The sequence below is a fragment of the Protopterus annectens genome, chromosome 4.part0 (assembly GCF_019279795.1).
Source record: "Protopterus annectens isolate FY-2018-M chromosome 4.part0, PAN1.0, whole genome shotgun sequence".
Taxonomy (NCBI): Eukaryota; Metazoa; Chordata; order Ceratodontiformes; family Protopteridae; genus Protopterus; species Protopterus annectens.
This window is the reverse complement of record NC_056733.1, coordinates 495,134,774-495,162,326: the sequence shown is the minus strand read 5'-3', so window position 1 is coordinate 495,162,326 and position 27,553 is coordinate 495,134,774. Positions and strand designations below refer to the sequence as shown.

At 36.7% G+C, this 27,553-nt stretch overlaps 1 protein-coding gene across 3 annotated transcripts in view; it reads left to right on the top strand.

Moving 5' to 3' along the window:
* The window catches only part of WSCD2 (WSC domain containing 2), a 2,311,682-nt gene that overhangs the window by 1,901,237 nt on the left and 382,892 nt on the right, over nt 1-27,553 (top strand). For all 3 annotated transcript variants that reach the window (XM_044068417.1, XM_044068416.1, XM_044068415.1), the window contains one exon: nt 2,496-2,670. In XM_044068417.1, the coding sequence (XP_043924352.1) occupies nt 2,496-2,670 (175 nt within the window). The remainder of the gene's footprint in view (nt 1-2,495; nt 2,671-27,553) is intronic.

Sequence of the window (27,553 nt, the reverse complement as noted above, 5' to 3'; positions counted from 1 at the left end):
ATTCCACACTAAGCTTGGCACCCTCTATATGGCCAAACCATACCTTACTGAAAGTGCCAGGCTAGCCACTGCTCATTCACATCTGCTTTCTACCCTCCTCTATAGATTCCATATATTTGCAAACCTGTAAAAGACTGACCTTAATTAGCTAGTATCCTGCTACAACAAAATTGCCAAGTTTGCCACTGGTCACCCATATAGAACTCACCACTGCTCAGTCCTCTCCCAGCTCAACTGGCTAGAATTCCCTAATCTTTTATTACTCAATCAACTCACCATTGCCTACAAAATAGACCACCAACCCAGTAATTGCTCTGCTCTTTCTAACCTAGTCCAACCTGGTATAAATGTCAGGTCACTCAGATTTTCTGACAAACTAATGTTAAAGTTTACTCACTCCCGCAACTATCATGGCGATTCCCTCTATTCTTACAAAATTGCCAAATTCTGGAACACTCTTCCTCAGCCCATCACAAAAAAAATCCTAACTATCATCAGTTCAAACAGCTCCTAAAGGACTACATAGCTAATCATTGGCTTTGCTCCTGCTATACTCCAGGCTAATTCTGCCTACACCCTAACTACATCACTCATTGCTGCTCCTTCCAACTCTAGCATTTAACCTGTTGATACTACCCTTCACACATTTTCCCTTCATCTCTTTGCTGTATTGCTAATATCTTACATTTTCTTTCAGTGGCACTGGTCGACATGGATTCATACACAACTTTGCTGTACATGTACGGCAACTGTTGCTGACACTGTCAGTGCCACTCTGTATATTGTGTCTTCTTTAATGCCTCACTGTATATGTTGTGCACACTATTACTTGAAATTGTATTTGTATTGTATATAATTAATATTGTTAACTTTGTTAGTATTGATAGCTTTTTTAATATTTTACTGTTTTGGAGCTTTTCTCCACAGGCCTCTGCTGAAAATGGGCTCCTGGGCCAGTCAGACATTACCTCATAAACAAATGTAATAAATAAATAAATAAAATAAATAATACACTGGTCCATGCTACCAGCTTCGACAGCCAGTGCATCTATTTCTTTTTGATTATGCTTCAGTAGACACTCTAACAACCTACAGCTATGCTTATCAAATAAAACAATGAATTTGAATATCAGACCCTTCAGAAATTTCCAAAACCGCAAACCGTAAAGGTTTTCTAATTGTAGTTTGTGGCATCTATATAAAGTGTTTTCAAATTTATCCAGGAGATGCTTCTCTAACAAATGTTGCTGTATTAAACATAAATACAAGTTAGAACAATAATGAAGGTGAATCAAAGAACACATGAATTTATGTGTAGTCCTAAAGATGTGTGCAGAGGAGCTTGTGGTTTGAAAATAGCCTGGAACCTATGAAAATACGAGTTTTAAATACAAATCTGTGATTATTGTCTAAGTAAAAAAGAAAATACCATGCATGCTAACAGGTTTGATTATTTTATTTTAATTTTTTTGTAACTGGAGAGAGACAACCAAGTAAGGGAATATTGGTATGACTACATGGGGGAGGTGTAGTCCATTACCCTACCAAGGAGCCCATTTGACCATGATCCAGCTCTGATCCCAAAGGCAAGCATATAAGCTGAACCGGTAATCCACTTAATTTCTCATAAGTGTTTGGTTCAGTGTACATGAAAACCACCTGTTCCCTTTTTCTTTAACATCTTAACATTCAACCTGATGTGGACTATTATAATGCATCTAATACTGCAATACCGTTAAGCTTTATCCAGTAAAGCTACTACTGAAATTAAATTGCCTCTAGATAAAAATTATCTCTGCTCAGCAGATTATATGAGTTTAACAAATGGAAATAAAAACATTAGCAAATAATGTTGACAATAAATGACTAAAAAGATATATGAAGGCATATCTGCATGCAGTCATACATACAAGACTAGCAAATACAGCTCTACATACTTTAATGTGAAGAGTAATAAACTGACTGAGCAAGACTTATAAAAATTAGGTGTCTGCTACCCTATCACCAAGGATATAGTAGTGCATTCGGAGTATGTATATTAGCTGAGTTCACTGTTGTGTAAAGAGTTAACTAACAAGATTGCATTTCTGGTTCATTTATGAAAGATGCATGCATATCCAATGGAGATTTCTTAGTTAAGAACAAGGAATAAATGTGTAACTGAAGACATAAATTCATTAAATCTGAGAGGCTTGCAGGGTTAAGTGTAGGTGTGTAAAAGAACCAGGCAGGACAACTCAATTTCTAGTTTTTCAATGCAAGGTGTTTCTGTACAACATCTGAGCTGTTTCAATTTCCCAAAATATAATGGTGAATGTCTACTTATCTTGTGTTTGAACACTTATTAATGATTCTGGAAGAGTTGTGTTTTGTAAGCCCTTGAAAGCTAACTGAGCTTATATTTCAGTGATATTACCTTCACAGCTTCATTAGTTGAAATGTTCATTGGATTGTCTCAAACTGCACTGAGATGTGTCTTCAATTTTTCTCCCTAGGAGTTCTCATTGGCAGTGCTAGCAGGAACAATCTGTCACTGTGGCTTTCCAACTACACACTTCATGCTTCATGAGCGGGAGGACGAGCAACTCTGTGCCCAGAGATGTATAGGTGAAGAATATGAAAGCTGCGGGAATACTGATTACTTTATTGTTTATCAGACACAAGTACAAGGTAATGTATGTTACTGCTTTTGCTGGTTTTCATATTCAGTCTTCAAAAACATAATATTCACTGATAATCTGTGTTTGATTTATTAGCTAATTATTCATGCCTAACTGTTCTGCAGTTTGCTACATTCAAACAACCCATGTTATGTTCCTTTCCCACAAAGAGATACTTTTCCTGTAATATACAGTAAATGCTTACCTTTTACCACAAATCTGTCTCATAACAACAAAAGTATTGATGTAATTGAGTGTATAAGATAATGATAGGCACAGATGCTGACAAAATATTTACGGAAATCTAGAAATCCACTAACATTAGTTGTTCAGTTGTTGTGTGCCAGTTATTTGTACTTACTAAGGCATAGTTACAGTACTTGGATGAAGTTTCTCCCTTGTACCAGATATTGTTTTTCCCCCACAATTTTACTTATAGAAAACTCCAAGTGACCATGTAGTATATTTGGCAGATTTAATGGTTTTGTGTTCCTCTTTTGTTACATTTAATGTCACCATTTGTGTCACTCGTCCTGTCAGGATAAAACAGACAAACACTTATGGGTTTGGTTCAAGCAGTTTTATTACACACAGACACATCAGGAATAAGGCTTAGTAACTTAAACTTAAATAAACTTATAAACAGGCTGACTACTGCACTCATACATGTTAACATTTTGGCTGTTCTCTCAAAATGGCACTGCTGCCTGCACATGCTCACTATTTATACTATATGCACGTGCCTACACTTAGAAATGCTTCTTAAAGTTACAACACACTGTCTGTTCTACAATTTGATTTTGTATTAAATAAAGGGATCAGCATGGATTATGATTAAAACCCAACTTTCTAGATTTCAGTTAACTGTTTCCTTTATTATTGAGCTACAAACTGTGCATAATGAAATATCATACAGCTTTTTGTCTTGAAATAAGCCTGTTGAGTCTCCCACTGTGCAGATATTAATAATGCTATCTTCATAGTGCTTGGTTCCCAGTTGAACTACTTTCTGTTCATAGTTTACATGCCCCCCTTTTTCTCAGGTTTCATACCACATGCAGGTTGGTAAACTGCAAATATTCAAATTGCCACTACTTGAGTGTGTGTATGGGAGGGGGGGTGTGATTGTGAATGTGACCCGTGATGGAGTAGTGTCCTGAGAACTGTTATCTTAGACTCATTGTTTTCCATTTTCCATTTATCTACTAATATTTTTGGATACTTAAAAAAAAAATAATCTCCTGTTTGTTTCATATTGTGCAAGTACATTCATATCAAAGAAACAAGCATATCAGGAAATCCAAAACACTGCAAAACCAAATCCAGAACAGAAGCAGGGCATGCATATCAGCATTTGTAATTCTTGGATGGTATGTAAGACTTAACAAGGGAAAATTATGCAGCTTTTGATATTATTTATTTTCTCCTCGTGTCTAAGTCAACATGAAAAACATTAGTATAAACCTTAGGGGTCATTAAAGATTTAACCAACAGACCTCCCAATCTGTCTTCAGGAGCGGCTCGTGCCATCGGACTGCAGGAATGCAGCCCTCCCAGCAAAAATAGACGTTCTGCAGTATAAAAAGATAAAAAAAAACTGTATTTAATTTATTTTGCTTGTTTCATTTATTTGTGTGATGTGCTTCCTAATCCTAAGGGAGTCCGCATAGTCCCGGAACTCGGACTGTGCATGCTCATTGAGTTCCGGGTTTTTTTTTTATTTTTTTACTTAGCCATGTCTTGAAATCTAGACTGCTGTAAAAGTAGAGTAGATTAAAGAGAAGGCATCAGTGTGATGCCCAGAAGTCTATGAGGTTTAACTGCACAGTGAATTAGAAGGGGGTTTGGACTGCCACGTCCGCAGGCATGTACGTGACGTGGACGGCTGGATTGCTACTGATTGGTTCTCACTGTCTTCTCAAAAAAGAGAGTGAGAAACAATCAGTAGCAATAAATAAGCACACTAGGTAGCACAGACAGTACTTGTCTACGAATACGGAGGGTAGTGGACTGGATATCGGTGTCGGTGGTGACTTAATAAGTAAAGTGGTTAGAAGATAACTTTTTCGGCTTGAGTTGCACTTGCTTACCTTTGCCTTGCTTACGAGCAGCTGCACTGCGCACACAGTCGTCAAGAGATTAAGAAGGACAAGGTAAGTGCACGCAGCACTGCTTTTACTATTTATGCTATCACCATTCTGCTAATTGCAAGTAAGTGGCCACCATATTTATAAACATGGTGCACATTCACACTGTTTTGGAGGGAAGCCTTTTAGCTTATCAGTGGCAGTGGTAAGCATTAGGTAACCTGTCTACAACGTAAGGAGTGGTTCTGGCCTAGAATTTGTAGTTGTTGGCCATTTGGGCATTCTTCCATCTCTCTCAACTTTCTGATTTGAAGGCCTGCATTTGCACTTGTTTCTGTCCTGTAACTCCTGGGCCCATCTCATTTGCTCACTCAAAAAAAAAAAATGTATCTGCTTTTACTGTATTTGTGTTACTTCCTACTTTATTTTGCTTTTGCATAATCTTAATAGTACTCAATTGTATTTATTACTGCTTGGTGTAACTCATTCTAAGCCTTTTAGTTTAAGCACTTGGGCTTCAAACCAGTTGTTTTACATTAAGAAGGTTTGTCGTCTGCACTGTAGTGGCAGAACAGGTAGCTTACATCCCTCTAAGTTGGAAACTGCTGATTGAAGGCTCAGTGTCTGTTATTCTAAAAGTGTATTAATTCTGGTTTAAGCACTTGGGCTTCAGGCCAGTTATTTTACATTAAGAGGGTTCGTGGTCTGCACTCTTGTGGGAGGAGAGGATGGACTCTGCCCTTCTGAGCTGGGAATTTCTGGTTAAAGGCTTATAGTGCCTGCATATTTGAACTGCTAATTACTGAAATTGGTACACCTTGTTTGCTGTAGCATAGACTAGATCCAGGCCTGCTGAATCTAGCTTTGTTTGTATAACTTGAGCACTAATCCAGGCATGCTTTAAAGTATTCAGTTGTATTTATTACTGCTTGGTAGTAACTTGATTAAAGTGTAGCTATCATTCTAAGTCTTGGATTAAGCATGTGGGCTTCAGACCAGTTGTTTTACATTAGGAAGGTTTGTGGCCTGCACTGTGGTGGCAGGACAGGTAGTTTACATCCTTCTAAGTTGGGAACTGCTGATTGAGGGCTCAGTGTCTGTTATTCTAAAAGTGTATTAGTTCTGGTTTAAGCACTTGGGCTTCAGGCCAGTTATTTTACATTAAGAAGGTTTGTGGTCTGCACTCTTGTGGGAGGAGAGGCTGGACTCTGACCTTCTGAGCTGGGAATTTCTGGTTAAAGGCTTATAGGTTCATAGGTTCATAGGTTCATACTAGGCTATCTGCCCTCATAGGGCATTTATAAGCCTAGCCAGAGTGTGTTTGGCTTTCGCCACCCATTTTAAATTAATTTTGCTATGCCTTTTTTTGAGGTTAGTATACTGTGCCTCTGTCTAACAGTGACACAGAAGTGATAGCCGGGGTAAACCTATGATCTCCCATCCACTCATCAAGATTCCTCTTGAAGAGAGTCAATGTGGGACTCTGCCTAACCTGGACTGGGATTTTATTCCAGAGTGAAGGGAGCCTCTGGGTTATGAATCTGTCCCTCCAGCATGTCCTATTTATTTCAGTGCTGAGGTTCAAGTCTCTCGAGTGCATAGCTTGATGGGATTTGGATTTTCTGAAGCGAAGCATGTCCATTAATTCCGGGTTGGACATGGCTTTATACGTCAGGCACAGATCGCCTCTGAGCACGCGGTATGCCACTGAGAGGAGCTAGAGTTTCTTTAACCGGGCAGCATATGGCATCTGTTTGAGCCCTTTGATCCTCTTGGTGAGGTACTTTTGGGGTCTTTCCAGTTGCTGCAGGTGTCTGGTAAGGTACATCCCAAAAGGGGCATTGTACTCAATTATGGGCCTGATGAGGGATGAGTAAAGAGGCACGATGACCTCCCCTGATCTAGATGTGAATCCCTTCATGATTAGGTGGGCTATATAAAATGTTTTTCTAACCACTTTGGCCACGTGGTTGTCAAATGAGAGATTGCTATCAACTTGGGTCCCCAGGTCCCTAATGACTTCTTCTGTACTTAATGGATTACTACCTATGTGGTAATTTGTGGGCACTTTGTTTTTGCCAAAGGGGATGACTATACACTTTTTGGCATTTAGCTTGAGGCCATGGCTCTGGCACCAGTTGTCTGTTTCTATGAGGCCCTTTTGGAGGATGCTTGTTTCGGCTGGAGAGTTGATTATGGCCAGTTTGCAGTCATCTGCGAACTTGGTCAGCCACAGTCCTTCCGTGTTGGCCTGTACCGCCGAGAAATATATACCGAACAAGAGAGGTCCCAGGATTGAGCCTTGTGGGACGCCACTTGTAACTGGTTTGGAGTCTGACATGGCTCCAGCAATTCTAACCATGTGGGTTCTGTCCTTGAGCCAGTTTGCAACCCATCTAGTGACATAGGGGTTTATATTTAAGTTGGTGAGCTTATCTATAATGCCCGAGTGGGGTATTGTATCGAAGGCTTTTGCGAGGTCCAGGTAGGCTGTGTGGACCACCTTCCCCTCGTCAATGGCCTTGGTGACTGCTTCAAAAAAATCGACCAGGTTTAAGAGGCAGGATCTGCCCTTAACAAAGCTGAACTGGGTAGGATCCAGTGTCTGTAGGTCCCCAATATCTTTATTTATGAGGTCCATGATGATCCTTTCCATAGCTTTGCAGACCAAGCTAGTCAGGCTTATGGGGCGATAGTTTCCAGGATCTGTTGAGGCACCACCTTTGTGGAGAGGGACCACTGTTGCTGTACGGCACTCTTTGGGTACATATCCTGTAGTAAGGCTAAGATTGAACAGTAGTTTTATGTTTGGGTTTAGCTCTTCTTGGAGTTCATGTAGGATGCAGCCCAGGACACCATCTGGTCCCATTGATGCTGTGTTTTTTGCTTTGGAGAGGCGGCTCTTACCTGAGCATCTGAGATGTCAGGGGGGCAGCACTCTGTTGGGATAGATATTTGCCCTTTTGGTGGGGAGAGGGGGGAGAAGTTTGCACTGAACCTGTCAGCTAGGATGTTGGCAATGTCTGTGGGCTCGGTGTATTTTTTGTCATTTTGGACTAATTCTGAGCATATCTGGGAATTTCCACCCAGGTTCCTAACATAACTAAAGAAAGCCTTGTGATTATCCTTAGTGTCCTGTGCAATTTTTCTCTCGAAGCTGGCCTTAGATGATTTTATGAGTGCCCGTAGTTTTTTGCTAATACTGATCAGAGATGCCTTCCCTTTTTGGGATTTTGCTCTATCATGTAGTAGCTTCCTCCTTCTATTGTATAGTTTGTTTATGGCTGGGGTCCACCAGACAGGACGTCTGCCTTTGGAGGATTGGGTCTTGGTTTTATTTGGGATTGCATGATCCATGCATTCCTGAAGGTGTTCATAGAATGCGTTTATAAAGGATTCTGCGGCCTGGGCCGTATTTTCCACAGGCCCGGGGGCTTTGAACTATTTCGCCTCGGTTTTGAGTTTGTAGTGCCTGCATATTTGAACTGTTTCTTACTGAAATTGGTACACCTTGTTTGCTGTAGCATAGACTAGATCCAGGCCTGCTGAATCTAGCTTTGTTTGTATGCTTGTTGTTTGTTGGCTTCTTATTTCCCTGAAACACTAATTCCACCTAAAATGTGGCTTTTCAGTGCTTCTGTGGATCCCTAGTGATATCTGCATTGCTTGGTGTACTTATTTCCTTGTTTCACTTGAAAGAAAGTTACTGTTTGTCATTTCTGCATTTAAGTTACCTGCAACACATTGTATTTAAGTTACCTGGCACTTGCTGACTAAAGCAATTATATAAGTCAGTACTAAAAAATTAAAAGCACTACACCCTCACAAACTACTCTTGAGTACCTTGTTTCCCATTGGCCCTTTTTTTCAATTATAAAGGAATTCCCAGTACTATTCTAGCATGCCCAAAGGTCAGTTGTCAATCTCCTCTCCGGTCCAGCTGGTGAATCTGGGAATCTTGAGGCAATGTTACAACTGCCTCATGTACACAGACAACCTTCTCCTCCTCCCAACAAATTCCAACACATGTGAGAGATGCAACCATATAGCCAAACTGGAGGCTAAGCTCTCTCAACTCAGTAATGGCATAACCAGTCAGGAGGAGAAGGAATCCACACTCACTACAATTCCAGTTTCACATAGACCTACCACGACAACAAACCAAACACATAAACACACAAAAACATACTCAGAGGCTCTAAATAAAAATCTGCCTAAGCAGCAGAGACCTCCAAAGCAGACACCCAAGCAACCGCTACCCCAAAACAAAACACGTGCAACACATAGCTCAAAAAGCCAGTGTGCCAAACAGTCACAGCCCTTAAGGCTAAACAACACACCTGGTACACTTGTAATAGGTGACTCTATCATCAGGCACATTGACATCCCGCTCACCAGGCTAAACAAGGAGAAGGACATGGTGAGCTGCCTGTTGGGCGCTAGGATCCACCACATAACACAAGCACTCAGGTCACTCCAAGGCAAGTACAAATATGACTCGGTCATTGTCCATGCTGGTGTGAATGACCTGAGACGTACCTTCCTAGACTACATGAAAAGAGACATAGAGGAGCTCTCTGAGCATGTAGCCCAGGCCGGAATGACCCTAACCTTGAGTAGCATCTTACCCTCACCAAGAATGATGCCACAATATGAAGACAAGATGATCAATTTCAACAATTGGCTTAAGTATTGGTGTCATTCAAAGGGGATCCAATGCCTGTCAGCCTGGGATGACATGCTCAACAAGCCACAATGCTTTGCTAGGGACGGCTTGCACCTGTCACCCCTGGGCTTTCGGATATTGGCAAAGGCTCTTGCTTCCCCCATAGTGCCTTTTTTAGGCAAGGCTCAAAAGACAAACCTACCTCCATAGGTATCACAAGGGATAAGAAACTAAGAGTAATGCTACTCAACGCCAGAAGTCTAAACCTCAAGATGCATGCACTCAAAACTCTCCTTAGCATGGAGAACATTGGTATCTGTGCAGTAACAGAAACCTTTTTCAAGGCTCCCAAGAGCACCCCAGCACTACCAGGTTATACCTCATACCATGCTTTTCAGCCACAAAACCTGGACAGAACCACAAAAGGAGGGGGAATATCAATATTCGTCAAAGATACCCACACCTCCAGGTTGGTGGCACAGCACGAAGCATCAGAGACTATCCATGTGCAACTAACAGTGGGTAAAACTGCCTTCCAGTTTATAGCCTGCTACAGACCACCCTCCCAAACCCAGGAACCCCACTTAGCCTTCCTGAGAACACTGGAAAATATGAAGATCTCTCCAAACACCATTATATTTGGCGACTTCAACTACACAAACATAGACTGGGAGCATTACTCTAGCTCCAACACCCTAGCCCAAAGGTTCCTAGAATTTATAAACTCAAATGCTATGGAACAACTTGTTACCACTCCCACAAGAGGGGAAAACATACTGGACCTGATGATCACCAACATGGGGACTCTATGCTCCAGACCAGAAATGTATCCCTCACTGGTAAGATCAGACCATAAACTAATCTCACTGGATATTCACATCCTGACCCCACCCCCTGCCCAGAAAAACACAGTGAAAAACTTATCTAAAGCAAATTTCACACTCCTCAAAACCGAGGTGGAATCCTTCAAAACCCCCGAGCCTGTGGAAAATACAGCCCAGACTGCAGAATCCTTTAAAAACGCATTCTATGAACACCTTCAGGAATGCATGGATCATGCAGTCCCAAATAAAACCAAGACCCAATCCTCCAAAGGCAGACGTCCTGTCTGGTGGACCCCAGCCATAAACAAACTATACAATAGAAGGAGGAAGCTACTATATGATAGAGCAAAATCCCAAAAAGGGAAGGCATCTCTGATTAGTATTAGCAAAAAACTACGGGCACTCATAAAATAGTCTAAGGTCAGCTTAGAGAGAAAAATTGCACAGGACACTAAGAATAATTACAAGGCTTTCTTTAGTTATGTTAGGAACCTGGGTGGGAATTCCCAGATATGCTCAGAATTACTCCAAAATGTCAAAAAATACATAGAACCCACAGACATTGCCAACATCCTAGCTGACAGGTTCAGCGCAAACTTCTCCCCCATCTACCAAAAGGGCAAATATCTATCCCAGCAGAGTGCTGCCCCCCTGACATCTCAGATGCTCAGGTAAGAGCTGCCCTCTCCTAAGCAAAAAACACAGCATCAATGGGACCAAACGGTGTCCCGGGCTGCATCTTACATAAACTCCAAGAAGAGCTAAACCCAAACATAAAACTACTGTTCAATCTCAGCCTTACTACAGGATATGTACCCAAAGAGTGGCGTACAGCAACAGTGGTCCGTCTCCACAAAGGTGGTATCTCAACGGATCCTGGAAACTATCGCCCCATAAGCCTGACTAGCTTGGTCTGCAAAGCTATGGAAAGGATCATTATGGACCTCATAAATAAAGATATTGGGGACCTACAGCCACTGGATCCTACCCAGTTCGGCTTTGTTAAGGGCAGATCCTGCCTCTTAAACCTGGTTGATTTCTTTGAAACAGTCACCAAGGCCATTGACGAGGGGAAGGTGGTCCACACAGCCTACCTGGACCTCGCAAAAGCCTTCGATACAATACCCCACTTGGGCATTATAGATAAGCTCACCAGCTTAAATATAAACCCCTATGTCACTAGATGGGTTGCAAACTGGCTCAAGGACAGAACCCACATGGTTAGAATTGCTGGAGCCATGTCAGACTCCAAAAAAGTTACAAGTGGCATCCCACAAGGCTCAGTCCTGGGACCTCTCTTATTCGGTATATATTTCTCGGAGGTACAGGCCAACACAGAAGGACTGTGGCTGACCAAGTTCGCAGATGACTGCAAACTGGGTGCCATAATCAACTCTCCAGCCGACACAAGCATCCTCCAAAAGGGCCTCATAGAAACAGACAACTGGTGCCAGAGCCATGGCCTCAAGCTAAACGCCAAAAAGTGTATAGTCATCCCCTTTGGCAAAAACAAAGTGCCCACAAATTACCACATAGGTGGTAATCTATTAAGTACAGAAGAAGTAATTAGGGACCTGGGGACCCAAGTTGATAGCAATCTCTCATTTGACAACCACGTGGCCAAAGTGGTTAGAAAAACATTTTATATAGCCCACCTAATCATGAAGGGATTCACATCTAGATCAGGGGAGGTCATCGTGCCTCTTTACTCATCCCTCATCAGGCCCATAATTGAGTACAATGCCCCTTTTGGGATGTACCTTACCAGACACCTGCAGCAACTGGAAAGACCCCAAAAGTACCTCACCAAGAGGATCAAAGGGCTCAAACAGATGCCATATGCTGCCCGGTTAAAGAAACTCCAGCTCTTCTCAGTGGCATACCGCCTGCTCAGAAGCGATCTGTGCCTGACATATAAAGCCATGTCCATCCCGGAATTAATGGACATGCTGCACCTCAGAAAATCCAAATCCCATCGAGCTATGCGCTCGAGAGACTTGAACCTCAGCACTGAAATAAATAGGACATGCTGGAGGGACAGATTCATAACCCAGAGGCTCCCTTCACTCTGGAATAATATCCCAGTCCAGGTTAGGCAGAGTCCCTCATTGACGCTCTTCAAGAGGAATCTTGATTAGTGGATGGGAGATCGTAGGTTTACCCTGGGTATCACTTCTGTGTCACTATTAGGCAGAGGCACAGTATACTAGCCTCGAAAAAGGGCATAGCAAAATTAATTTAAAATGGTGGCAAAAGCCAAACACACTCTGGCTAGGCTTATAAATGCACTAGAGCAGATAGCCTAGTATGAACCTATGAACCTATGAACCTATAACTAGGTTTCATACACTGTTTTGTATGGATCAAGTCAGCAGCAAGTTTTATACATGTGCTCATGCTAATAACATGCCAACACAATATTCTCTTGAATCGTGTTCAGTTATCCAGAGCTTACACTGCTGTGCTATGTGATCTGAGCAGTTTGAACTGTTTTGATTTAGAGAAATGAGATGATGGAGAATTTAAAAAGATACTGGAATGGAAAAGACAGTAAGAATGAGGAATGTGATGGAAATTAAGAAAGTTATTTTATGTGGGGAATATAGGAAAATTAAGAAAAAAATTTGAACGAGTAAAAAATATAACTGTGGTGTTTTCATGGATGGAAGTCATTGGAAATCAGAAGCTGGTTATCAGAGTAAGTGTTTAGAGAATGCAAATTATTGTATGATCTCAGATTCCAAGATGGCTGCCGACTAGTCTAGTCCTTACTCTCTGAGCTCCTCACAGCTATTTAACTTTTGTTTTTTTTTACAACTTTACATCAACCTTTTTCCTCAAATTTTTATACTAAAAGATTTTATAAATCTTTTTCTACGCATTTGGATTATTTTTTCTTCTGGAATTATTATCCTGGGATTTATTTTACCTCAGAACATTCTTGGTCTCTCTGCTGTTGGGACTCCTACTGCTCCAGTCTGTTCCTGGTTCCTGGTATCCTGTTAACTGCATTCCATTTCTGGGCATGGCTACAAAATCTGACTCCATGGAGACTCAGCCTACAAAGGCCAAATATACTTCAATGCTCTCTCCTGAAAAAGATTCAGGTTCAAAAGACTGAAATCATCTAGACAACCTACAGAAACTTTTAATGTAAGTAATAAAGATTTAAATGGCTCAAATTTCCTTTTAGAAGAACTAGAAATAGCATTAAAACCAATCCAAAGTGCTATACAAAACTTTTCAGAACAGTTTGCAGACTTTAGTAAATCTTTAAAGCAAATAAACGATAGTATTGTTACTATTGAAAATAAAATCTTAGCTTTGGAGGTTAAAACAGACTTATTGGAAAGTGACTTTAAATCTAGAGATAAAACTGTTTCAGATTTACAAGCTAAAATATTGGATCTGGAAGCCAGGAGTCAAGAAATAACATCATTATTCGTGGTTTACCTGAATCTTATGACAATAAAAACTTGTTATCTGTGACTAAAAATATCTTTGAAACACTGTTAAATTGTGAAGCTTCTTCAAAATCTATAATTGTAGAGAGAGCACACAGAGCACTGCGTACAAAGCAAGATTCTTCCACACCAAGGTTAATTTATACTAAGTTACTAAACTTTCAAGACACTTTCCAGATCCTAGAAACTGCTAAAACAAAGAAACAATTCATATGGAAGTCTCACAAACTATCATTTTCCCAAGATCTTCCTGCACAGATCAAATTAAATAGACAAAAACTAGCCCCTATTGTGCTGACTTGATAAAAGAGGGATTAGATTTCGAATGGCATATCCTAATACCTTGTCTTTCACAGCTAATGACAAAAGATTTGTATGTTCAGATCCTAAAGATGCAAAAGACATTTTTCTTAAAACATTTAAAAAGCTTCCTGACACTGTATCTTAATATTCTACTGTTAAAGAACTACAATAAGGTTTGATCTTTTCTTTTCTTTAATCTGACAGTATTTGTGTTACATGATTTGTAATTCTGGTGTGACATAATTATATTACCTTAAGAACTTGTCATGTAATTTACACATGATGGATTTGGTGTGACAGTGTGCAGTGACAGGATATATGCTTGTTAGATTTGTGTGGATTAATAGAAGCATTTAAATTCCTGTATTTACTTTTTCTCTTTCTCTCACATATGCTTGCTGTGTAAATAGATAATATGTTAATTTTACTACAAGCTTTGGAGTTACAGCCTTCTGTGTAAGCTAAATGATTTTGGAGGGAAAAACATTCCATCTCAACATTCTAGCAAGAAAATCTTCCCTCAGAGTTCCAGCTGATGCTCTGCATGAACATGCGCACACTACAGTCTCTCTGAGATGGATGGTGATGTCATCATTTGTGAGGAAAGAAGGACAGTTTCAAATACACAAGTCTGCTTGTTTTCAACAAGTATTCAATAGCACTAACTTTTTAATAGATCTGGCTATCATTTAAAGTGTTTTCTCTTCATAAATGAAGGTTGCTTTTAAATTTAAACAGATTCATGTCACATAATATATTCAGTGACTTTTAGTGTGTCTGCATGACTTCAAAGCAAGCTGCTACTTTCATAAAGCAGAGTGAAAATGTTTCTGGAAACAAATGAACAGGTTAGTTTTATATATTAAAATTCTAAAGGATGTGTAAAGAAATGAACATATTTTCCTATTCAGAATATTTTTTCATACAATATTTTATATTATACTGAAGTGTTTAATTTGACAAATGTTACAAAGTATACCTGTTCATATGAAAGGTTCATGTTCTTTCTATTCTCTGCTCTCTCTCTTCTCAGAGGCTGGATGTGATATTTATGATTAGTAGTTTATGTGTAAGAAAGCCTTTACTTATTTGAAAGGTTTGAAATAACTATCTTTAATATGATTAGCTGAATCTACATGTATATATTTAAGCCCTTAGATTTACTGCATTTAGCCTGCTTGTTTCTGTTTTAATTAGATGTTCAAAATGTTTACTTTAAAAGCCTTGTCTTTTCATGCTGTTTTGCTATGGTACATCTATAGCTTAGAAGAATAGTATGGCTACATAACCTAACAGAGTCATTAGTAAAATATTCAAAAAGTAGATTTAAAATTATATGTATGCACATTGTTGTACATTCAGTCCAATATATATGATGCTGTTTAAGTTACTATTTAATAATATAATTATACTTTATTCATGTATATTAACTAGTGTTAAAACCTTACAGCTTATAATATTTCATTTTGAATAGTTCCTGTACTATTATTATCTAGTTAATAGATGCATCTCCAGACTGAATTGTTTTTCATTTTGAGATATGGTTGCTTGGTAGTTGTGTTTTGCTTTATTTGAACTATAACTAAATACTCATTCTACAGGTATTAGTGCTTTTATCATACTAATGGTCATGTTGATTAATGAAATTATCACTAAAGTACTAAAGAAGGTTCAGTAGATAGTGCATGACTATTATCTTTAGTTCAGTAATGCTATGCTTATTTACTTATATTATAATGTTACCAGTTGGTTTTGTTATACTTATATATGTTATCTTACATATCTTTCAGTTTTAATTGTATTACTTCTTATGATAGAGTGTTCTAGTTAAGCAGAGTGTGATTTATTTATTATTTACTTGTTTCTCTTTCTCTTGAAATACTTGAGGAAATACATTTAATCACTATAAATTTCAATTTAAGGATAGGAGCTTTAGATTAGTATTAGAAGTAGGGATTAAGCATGTTGGACGTCTTGAAATTAGTTAATTTTGTATATATTTTTAGTAGTATTACTCGGACTTTATGTTATGTTAGGCTTCCTTTGAGTAATTTGTATTCTAACTTGAGGTTATTATTATCTATAATTACAATGTTTTTTCATGTTCTTTTGCTCTTCCTTTATCACAGGGGATTGGTGGGTAGGCACTAGGGTTAGGATAAAGGTTATTATTATACATTTCATGGTTCTTAAAAACTTTTTTCTTTTTCTTTCAACAAATATTATTTGATGACTTGCTTGAATACTTAAAGACTGTTTTTTCTTTTATTTTTTTCTTCTTCTTTTTAATGTTGTGTTGGATTTGCACCTTGAGTTCACTTTTATAGCATCACTAATGATTATACTTGTAGAATATGCCTGTTGACATAATTTTAGATTCTTGGAATGTTAGAGGCATTCAAGATAAAGCGAAAAAGTCACTATTATTTCATATGATCTTTAAATCACAGGCTAACATTTGTTTTATTCAAGAGACCCATATTTCACGTATTGATTGGAATAAAGAGTTTAAAAAAAATGGATCAAAAAGATTATAGCTTCAGGTGACTCATCTAACTCCAGAGGTGTAGCTATAATCATTAAACAAAAATTCATTGGGAATATTATTAATGAGAAATTTGATGATGAGGGGAGGTGGTGCTTATTTACCGCTTCTATTGCTGGTTTGGACAAACCCTTATTAATTTTAAATCTATATGGCCCATGTAATTCACAACATTTGTTCATTTTAAAAATTTACAATATTCTTGCATCCTATAAGGATCATCATATTATAGTGGGTGGTGACTGGAATGCAGTTATAAACCCTGTAATTGATCGTTCACGCTCCACTGTCACCTATAATCTTCAATCTACTCTGGCTATAAATGATTTGATGACAGAATATAATTTAATAGATCCCCTCCGCACTGTTAAAAATATAAACAAGAATGATATATATACTTATTATTCTAAGTGCTATCATTCGTGGTCCAGATTAGACTTCTTTCTAATTTTAGATTATATTTCAAAATATATTGTGGACTTTACTACAGAACCCAGATTCTTTTCGGATCACTCAAGAATTTCACTAAAATTGAACAGAAAACCCAATATCAAAAATAAAACTATGTTTAATAAGTGGACCTTAAATAATAACTTATTGTCAAATGAAGATATTTGCAAACAAGCTTCAGAAATCTTAAATGAAATGGTGAATAGTCTTGAATCATCAGACATTCCTTATGACATACAATGGGCTGCATGTAAAGCAAGATTAAGAGGTTTATTTATTAGTAAAGCTGCTTTTTTCAAAAAACAATACTTTAAGAAAGAGGAATTCTTAAAATCAAGAATTTCTTCGTTGGAAAATCATCTTAGTCTGAACTATGATGCCACTTTAGAAAAACAAATTTTTGATTGTCAGAAAGATTTAATTCTGCTTCACCAAAATAACCTCTCCTTAGCTGAACAAAAGCTACTTGCTACATATTCAGAATGGGCCCAGGTTCCATCTAAATTGTTAGCGAGAATTATTAAAGTTAACTTCAGAAATCCAAATATTACATCTTTATCTTATAATAACAGATTATATAATACTGATGAAGAGATTATTCAACTTTTCACCTCTCTTTACACTGAGTTATATTCAGGTTCTTCTAATTCTGTTAAAGATAATCACTCAAAACACTTTTTAGACTCTTTGCAGTTCCCTAAACTTAATGATAATCAGCAAAAACTACTTTCTACCCCTATATCGGTACAAGAAATCTCGGATTCAATAGATAATCTTAAATTGGGTAAATCTCCGGGACCTGATGGTTTTACTCCAGAATTTTTCAAAACTTTCAAATTGGTAGTTCTTCCCTTTCTATTTAAAGTTTACAATCATATAAGAGTTAATGATATCTCAGATATTCATTGGAACACATCCAAAACCATTCTAATTCTAAAAATAATAAAGATAAATCTGACCCAGTAAATTATAGACCCATTTCTTTAATTAACGTGGATATTAAGATTCTGTCATCTATTCTGGCTAACAGATTGAAACGGATTTTACCCTCAATTATCTTGTCAGATCAATCAAGTTTTATGTCTCAGAGACATGCTTGGGATAATACTCTATCTTTAGAGACTATACTTCATCTCATTAAGAAAAATCCAAACCCTATATATGCTTTGATTATAGATGCATCAAATGCCTTTGACAGAGTATGTTGGAACTTTCTATTTCAAACTATGTTATGTTTTAATATTCCTTATTCTTTATAAATTTTTTAAAAGTTTTATACAAGAATATGTTTACTAGACTATACATTAATGGTCAATTTTCTGCTCCGATAAAGATCACTAAAGGAACAAGACAGGGTTGTCCATTGTCCCCTTTTCTTTTCAACATTTACTTAGAACCTTTGCTATTGTTTATTACTCAAAATACTTTTCATAACATCCCTAGAATTCTTAATACTAATATTCATTTCTCTGCTTTTGCGGATGATTTAGTAATCTACTTTCAAACTCCATTATCTGATTACAGAAAAATAATGAATTCTATTGATTATTTTTCTTTGGTTTCCAACTATCTTTTATATTCTACAAAACTCATATTTTTCCCTTAAATCATTTAGCACACAAATCTTTTTGTTTCCAGACGATCATTTTCAGTTTACTTATAATATAAAATATTTAGGAATCAATTTAGAACACAATAATAAATCTTCCTTTCAAAATAATATTAATAAATTATGGAACTCTATATTGTCTGATATGGACAGATGGAAGCATCTAAACCTTTCATTTCTTTCAAGGGTGGCCATTATTAAAATGAATATTCTGCCTAAATTTCTTTACCAATTCTCATCATCTGATCAGATAATTTCAAAAAAATTTTTGAGTCTGTAAATAAAGCTTTGGCAAAATTCATATGGTTCCCTAAATCTGTTAGAATTTCCTATTCTAGATTGGCATTTTCAAGGACAAGGGAGGTTTGGGTTTACCTAATCTTTATCTCTATTATTTGATTGTCTCATCCAATAAACTTCTTACTATCTCTAAATTCAATAACACTTCTTATCCAAATCACTCTTTATGGATAAAATTATGGTATAATTATGTCATTTCTAATAATTTAAATCCTGAAGCTATTCCCTTTATCTCTCTGGATAGTTTATTTATTAAAAATATATCTACAGTATTTAAACAAAAGATTAGAGATTTCCAAACCTTACTCAAAATGTGTAAACTAGAAAAGATCTCGCACCATGTTCAGCCAATTCATCTAAACCCAAATATATTATTGGACAATAAACTTTTGAACTTAACAAACTATCCTTTAATTAAAAATCTAAAAGTAGGAGATGTTTTGAAATATTTTGACTTGCCTTTATCTGACTGGCGTAAGTTATTGAAAGTAAACTGGAATTACTCACCAATTCTTACACAACTAAGAGCAATAATTAAAAACAAATTTGTACCTCTGGTCCCCATAGACTCACAATTGAAAAACCTTAACACAATTATCAAAATACTTTCATCATCTGATAAAATGCTCTCAAACTCATATAAATTAATTAATTCTTTAATGATGGACCACAACTGTCTTTTATCTAATGTTTGGTTGAATTATAATTCCCAATTGTCAGAATCTCAGAAAGTCCTGGCTATTAGACACTAAGGAATTTATCCCTTTTAAAAAATTAGCATACACACAATTAATGATTAATAATGATGCCTACTTTACCCCAATCAAATTAAACAAATTTAACCCAAATAAGTCCCCTTCGTGTTCATGCTGTTCTCATCCCCAAGCAGACCTCCTTCATATTCTATGGTATTGTCATTTTTCTCACAGATTGTGGACATCTTTGAAAGTCAGACTGCAGAAAATGGGATATCAAAATCCACGTTGACGTGGGAATTTGCTATTCTACATATTCCATTGATTCATCTTTCAAAAGTTGATATTCATGTTATCATTTTTATTTGCTCATTACTAAAACTTTATATAATACAAAATTGGATTGATCGTTCTAAATTAAAATGGGTTACTTTCCAGAAAATGGCTTTTAAATTTATTGATGCTCAAAGATACTTAGGTGGAAGTCCAAAAAAAGGCTATTAGAAAGGTTGTGTTAGAAAAGGTCCTAAACATATTAAATAGTTAATGTTAAATATTTTTTTTTTTTTTTCTCTCAGGTTGCCTAACTTGTATATAGTGTACATATGGTGTATGTTTTATTTCTAAATAACTTATCAAAATCTCATGAAGGTTGTTATCACTAGATGAATTGTTATATGTTCATTTATGCCTTCTTGTTATGTATAATCTTTTAATTGTCTTGCTATACATATAATTAATAAAACATTTTTTGAGAAAAAAAAAATTATTGTATGATCTCTGAAACATTTAATTTAAGTAATTGTAAGCAAATCTTTAAGCTTTGATCTGAATTCAGTGTATGTGCTTAAGTTTATGACAGAAAGAGGAATAGATCACCAGTCTTTTGGTCCTGCAACTGAGAAGCAATGGTTACCACAAGGTAGTCTAGTGAGGTGTCAGCATAGGTGCATTTTCTGCCTGTGAATTCAAATTGTAGTTTCTTTCTATAATAGAAAATAGTCTAGTTTGATAAGATAATGAGTTTAGCTTAAGCAATTTTAAGAGTATGGAACCCAAAAGGAGTTCAGATATATGTTGGACTAGTTTCCCAATTGTTTTTGTAACAACTGCAAGTGATGTTTGATCAGATAATAAAGATTGATGAAATGAGAGTTATTATATGAGGTTGCTTGATGGAAGGATTTTTTTCTCCTGAAGCTGAGACAAAGCAGGCAATCTACAGAAATATTTATCTTTATGATTGGTTTGTCTGGTAGGAGGCAAAAGGAAATGGTATATTTTCCAGGCCCAAAACAGAAACCTTTGAATCTTAGATCTAGTTTGATTTGTCTGATGCTTGAATGAAAGGTATTGCTCTAACCATAGGCCTAGACACTTAAACATGTTTGTTCTAATTACAAGGGGCTTTTGAATGTGATCTAGGATGATCCAATTTGATTATACTAGAGACAGTTTGTAATCAGTGCCAATAATCTTGGGGTTGATCTCTGTGCAACACATGATTACTTTACTGCAGCTCAGTCATCTGGTGACAGAATATCTTTTGCAGTTGTGATTTTATTGAAGAATGTGATGGAGCTGACCTGTAGATTAACATGTCATTAGCATATAGCTGGAAAGGGAGATGTGGGCAGTGAGCCATGATTTTAACAATGCAATGGAGAAAAAGTAGTGGGGCTATGACTGAACCCTGATGAACTTCCTTTAGTAGTAATAGAGCAGAGTGGGAGACACAAGTACTCATTTCCACTGATAAGGGATGACTGTAAAAGAAATCCTGGAACCACTGTATGTCTTTGGGTGTATTTCATAGGAATCTTGTGGAATGTTGTGGTCTAACATGTCAAATGCTTTGATGAACTTAAAGGACACAGTGCTTGCAGTTTGATCCATCACATGAGAAGGATAATAAACTCTAAGAAACCTAATGTAGTGTTTTTCTCTACCCCTCAAAGATGCCTGCTGTATGTGTTTCTTTCTAAAGAATATCAAGATAACCGCATACTAAATGTTTCTGAACAAAGGTGTCTGAACCTCATACCTATTCCTTTCATTCAACCTTTTTCTTCATAGTGATAATACCAGTGCTAAGGCATTGTCCCATTTTATACTGTGCTACTGCATCTCCCAAGTTATTTTACCTGCAGCAGATTCATCCATAGCCAGCAATGTTCAGCAATGTACTAGTCTTCCAAATACCCAGACTGGTGAAATGGTATGTAAGGCTTGCAGGCTTACATCTCATTCTGATAAACACCTTTCACTCCATGTTCTGCTCACAGAGGCAGCATACTTAACTCATCCTTGAATCAAACTCAGTGTAAGTCCCACTCATCTATCCTTCCTTGGTACAAAGGTGCCATTTTTTCTTATCACACACATACCCTATTTCTCATATTTCTTTCTAAAAACACCTAGTACCCACCATGGTATGTATGTTTCCTGTGCAAGGGGGTCTATGATTTGAATACAGCCCAAAGTTAATTTTTATCTGCCATTGGCCAGATGTATTTTCTTCGAATGTGGGTTTCAATGCTGTTTCAATGAATGTGAGTTTCAAGGGTAGAGAAGTTTTAATGCTAAGTCTCATTGTGAGACTGCATTGCTTTGTTTAGCAGATGTCAGTGTTTGTGCTGACAAATGTAAAATAAAGCTTTAAAATGAAATCCAAATCATCGTAGAAGTAAGGTAGTATGTACATTGCAGTGTTTATGGTAAGTGTGGCAAAATAGAGAAAACGAGGCACGCACGGAAGACAATGGTGCTTGGTCCAAACCATGAATGTAGAAACAAAAAAGGGACCAGCACTCAACAGCAGCAAGATAAAATTCCAAAAAGATAATTTATTTCAAGGTTGCTGAAAGTCAACCTTGCATAATATACACAAACCGGTTTCAGCCGTTAAAGCCTTTATCAATGTGACTTCTTCTTAATCCAAAAGCATTAGTTTACACAAGCACCTTTACATCCTGGTTCTCTATTTATACCCTTATGTTAAAGTGGTATCAACTTATTGGGACTTGTATAATGGGTACTTATACAGTGTTGAAATAAAAGCATGTTCAGCATGAATATGCTTATGGTACAATTTTAACCACATACACCTGACATCCTAAAAATAATTACTTATTCATCAATATGAATATGCATATTTGTAAAGTAAATGGCTGATATAATCTATAGCCAAGATATGCTTATGTTATTTGTATTGTGCAGAAATCAAAATATATATATATATATATTTTAATTAGCATAGGTATGTTTGGTGTATATGGAATGTGGTTATGACATGGAAGCATTGGATATTTAACTGTCCAATGATCATTATTTGAACATATACAACCTGCCCCTTGAGGGCATCATTGGCCTATCCATCATGTACTTGATATCCATTTAATCCTGGCTTGAAAAAAGCCCCAAGGGTGGTAATCCACTTATTCTCCATGTTATTAAGTTTCGTGTGCCACCCCATTTTGAAATTCCTGTGAAGTTGGATTTTACATATATCCATGTAGTCCATATAAATATTTCGCTGGACATCATATATGAAGGTCAGTTCATAATACCCCATAAATAAATCTGCATAAATTGGTGCAAAAGATGCCACCATTGCTGTTCCTTTAATTTGCCAATACGGGTTGCCTTCAAAGTAAAAGATGTTTTTTTGCAATACATATTCAGTTAACTTGATCAAAAAATTATTAAATCCTGTTGAGTATAAATTGGATTGATTTAACCAGTACATAATTGCCAAAATGCCAGCTTGATGTGGCATACTTGTATATAAAGATGTTACATCTAATGTACATAACAGCCAATCCTCATCGAGTTGAGAGTCTTCAATAATATTCAAAAATTGTGTTGTGTCCTGGATACGTGATCTGACCATTGACAATAATGGTTTTAAATATTCAGTCAGAAAAGCAGATAAAGGTTCAGTAAGGGATCCACGACCTGAAACTATGGGTCTACCTGGTGGATTCATTAAATCTTTATGTGTTTTGGGTATTAAATAAAGGTACTGCGGCATTGGTTCTGACACCTTCAGTTGGTTGGCCACTTGGGGGGTAATGATATCCTCCTCCACAGCTAAATCTATGAATGAATCAATATCAGTTTTAAAGTTGGGGGTGGGATCCACTACCATCTTTAAATAAAACTGCATTTGAGATAACTGTTTCAGTGCCTCTGCCTTATATTTTGAGTAGTCCATAACCACAATACCTCCGCCTTTATCTGCAGATGTAATCACAATATTTCTATTTTGTTGTAGTTGCATAAGTGCTTCACGTTCTTGTTGGTTAAGATTATTACGACAACCCTCAGGTTCTTTGGAAAAATGTAAATCCTTCATAACACAATCCTTGAATATAGACACATATTTATCCATTGGTGGTACAAATGTAGATTTTCCAAACCTAAACCCAATAGATCTTTGAGAATTAGACTCATCTGAAAAAAATAACTTTAGATTGAGTGTTCTACAAAAGTTATTAATATCATCAACTAATAAATGCTCAGACACCGGTGATGTGGGTACAAAATTAAGGCCTTTATTTAACACCTTATATTGAATTTCTGTAAGTGCCACAGAAGAGGTATTAAGTACATTGTTTATTGTGTTGTTATTTGTTTCAATAGTGTTTGGATATTGGTTGTACCCAAATCTGCACTTGTGCTTCCTCCCTGCCCTGCGTTTGTTGGCCCTAAAGGGATGAATTGCTTTCTTTTGGCTACTGGGGACGCCTGGTTAGAGGAGACATCACCTTCTGTAGTAGATGAAAAATCATCATCAGAAGTAAGATTGTGTCTACTGTCATGTTTTTTGAGAATAGGTCTAGGTCTTTTCTTTCCCCTGGGTGGTTTATGTGTACTCTCACTAAACCTCACATTTTTTGATGTTACAAAGGGTTTTCCTTTTTCATAATCCCCTAAATCTCTATTAAATTTATGTATTTTTCTTTTTTTAAGATCTTCTTCTATGTTTGTCAATTCCTTGGCTAATTGGGATAAATGGTCCTGATAGTAATCTGTGCTGGAAAATGTTTCCGCTTCCAAACAAGTGATTTGTAATTCTGTAGTTAGAGTTTCAATATTTCTTTCATAGTATTTGGAAAGACTGTCGACAAACAGCATGGATGCCTGATGTTGGGCAGTAGTCCAATCTTGTCTTAATTCGTTGTCAATATTAGCCACTAAGGGTTGCAACTTAATACGAAGTCCTCTTGGTGTTATATCTTTTATTTTGTATGCTTTGAAAGCTTTAAATGCCATATATTTGTTCTGAGGGCTTTCATTTGTCTATGTAACTTTGAAAAAATAGTCCCACATTTTTCTTTAAGATTAATTGTAGTGTTATCTGTCGTGGAGACCTGGCCTGTATTGAGTCCGAATACTTCTAAGTTGTCCTTATCTGCCGAAAGGCCTTTAAGGATATCATTTAAATCCATAATTATGGTCAGGGTATGAAAAATCCTTTTATTTATTTTCACTTTGCTAAATAATATCCTATGTATATATTAAAAAACAAAATTATTAGTATTAAATCTGGAAAAAAAACTTTTTTAAGGGTAATGTTAGTCAGCCCGACCAGAATAGTTCAAATCATACAGAATGTATAACAATGTTCAATAATGCTAGGTCAGAAAGTTGCCATATATGCATGAGTATGCCCAAACGGTCCACAATATAGGGCTATAGAATGTTGAATATTTGTTGTGTTTTAATATCCTTACAATAGGTGGTATTATTTACAAGAAAGTTGACAGTTATAATATCCTTTTTTATTTTTGTTAATAGCCACCGTAAGGATGTCAACTCAGACTTCCAAACTTGTTTAATCTTCTAGAATGCCCTTACAATAAGTGGAACCAACAAAAAGAATCAATATTGCCAAATATACTTGTTTTTTTGTGCCACCGTAAGGGTATAACCTGATGTTAATACTTATGTACATTTTTTAAAAACCACAATAACCTATTGCCTTATATTATAGGGTCAACATTATTGTTGATAAGTTGTTAAGTGGACCAGTGGTCACCCAAAGCATAATGGAACCAATAACCCAGAGACCAAAATTAGGATGTCACTCTTTTTAAAAAAAAAATTTTCACCAATGTTGCACCTGGTCAGACATGAAAACAGTATTCCCCTGTTTGGATATGTATTTAAATAAAAAAGGCTTATTGATGCTTGACCAAACTAAATTTAAATGACCTGTATTTATGTAACTAGACCAGTACACTTATATATATGTGCCTTAAATGGGCCTTAGATGAGAAACCCCCAGAGAAAATATATTGCTATGCCAATTGTTTAAGTTAAATATGTTAAGAAGATAATTTTTGTCACTATTTGGTTGGCAACAACCTATTGTGTATAAAGTAACATCCATGCAGTCATCAATTGTTGTCTTAAAGTCAGTATTTATGTGTGTTAGGAGATGGCTAACAACAGGCCCCCTTTAATAAATGTTGATAAGTCCAGAAAATCCCTAACTTAACAATTATGTACTAACATGTTAAGGACTGTGTGTTTGAATCATAACAAGGCTCAATATATTATACATATAACAGCAATTGGAAGACCTAAAACATTGTTGTGCCTAATAATAATACCTTATACCTAAATAAATCCAAAAACAGTTCTGATATGTCTGTATACCTCCTGTAGCAATCCAAAAACATAAGGCCAATATCCCAATGTCCTGCCTGAATAAGGGTACAAAAATCACCAATTATTAGGTTTAGGAAACAAGTACAATGGTTAGATTAACTATAACCTTGTTGTTTACAAAAAGCTTTTGTTATCAAAATTAAATCCAACTTGAATTATGCCCTTAAAAAATGGAAGAATCCGGAAACATGCCCACCAACTTGTTGTACAACTATTAAAGAGATGTACATATATTATAATTATTAAGTATATAGTATAAAACATACAATACTTAACTTTTACAACTTGTGGGTTTGGCGTTATAACAGATTCATGATCAAACCAAAAAATAAGAATTAAAGGCATAAACCCATATTAGCACATGACCCACTCTCTTAATCGAACCATCCATCACCCATCTGTGAAAAACGTTATTGTTTTAGACAACATAAAGAGTTGCCCCCATTAAGAGTCTTAGCGACATGAAATTTGTTCAGCAAAACCCTGATAATCCAACGTTCACAAAATGAGGCATGATATAAATACGTAGTGGATATTCAACAGTCCTTCATATTTGCCACTTGCTTGTAGTTATGTAATTTAACATAATAAAATGTTAACTTTAAAGACTTCCAAAAAAACAAAAAAAATGTACTTTTCTTAATGCATCTGTGGTTCAGCTTGCCCCCACAAGCGGACAGTTAATAAAATATGGTTGTTTGCATCCACACGAAAAGCACACTCACGATTGTAGTTAGTATCGCTTGAATACCAATAATCAATGAAAGGCAGTCAAATGTTTAAATCCAATCCAGATATAAATCCCGCGTTAGGCAACAAAAACTGTATTCATGATTATAAGTCAAAATCTCTAAATGGATGCATCGTGTAGGCCCAAGGAACCCAGTTAACATTGTTTCATCCCAAGATTATAACTGTACCACTTGCCTGACGCTATGAATCTGCGATGTGTATTTTTACCACGATTGTCTTGAAAATAAATCAAGTCAAATGTCCAAACCACTGTGAAAATACCCCAACGATGTGGACGAGAAGAACCAAGAAGACGGTGTAATCCTGCTGCCAGGCGTCCCCAGCGTGAAGGCAGCAATACAGAGAAAACGAGGCATGCACGGAAGACAATGGTGCTTGGTCCAAACCATGAATGTAGAAACAAAAAAGGGACCAGCACTCAACAGCAGCAAGATAAAATTCCAAAAAGATAATTTATTTCAAGGTTGCTGAAAGTCAACCTTGCATAATATACACAAACCGGTTTCGGCCGTTAAAGCC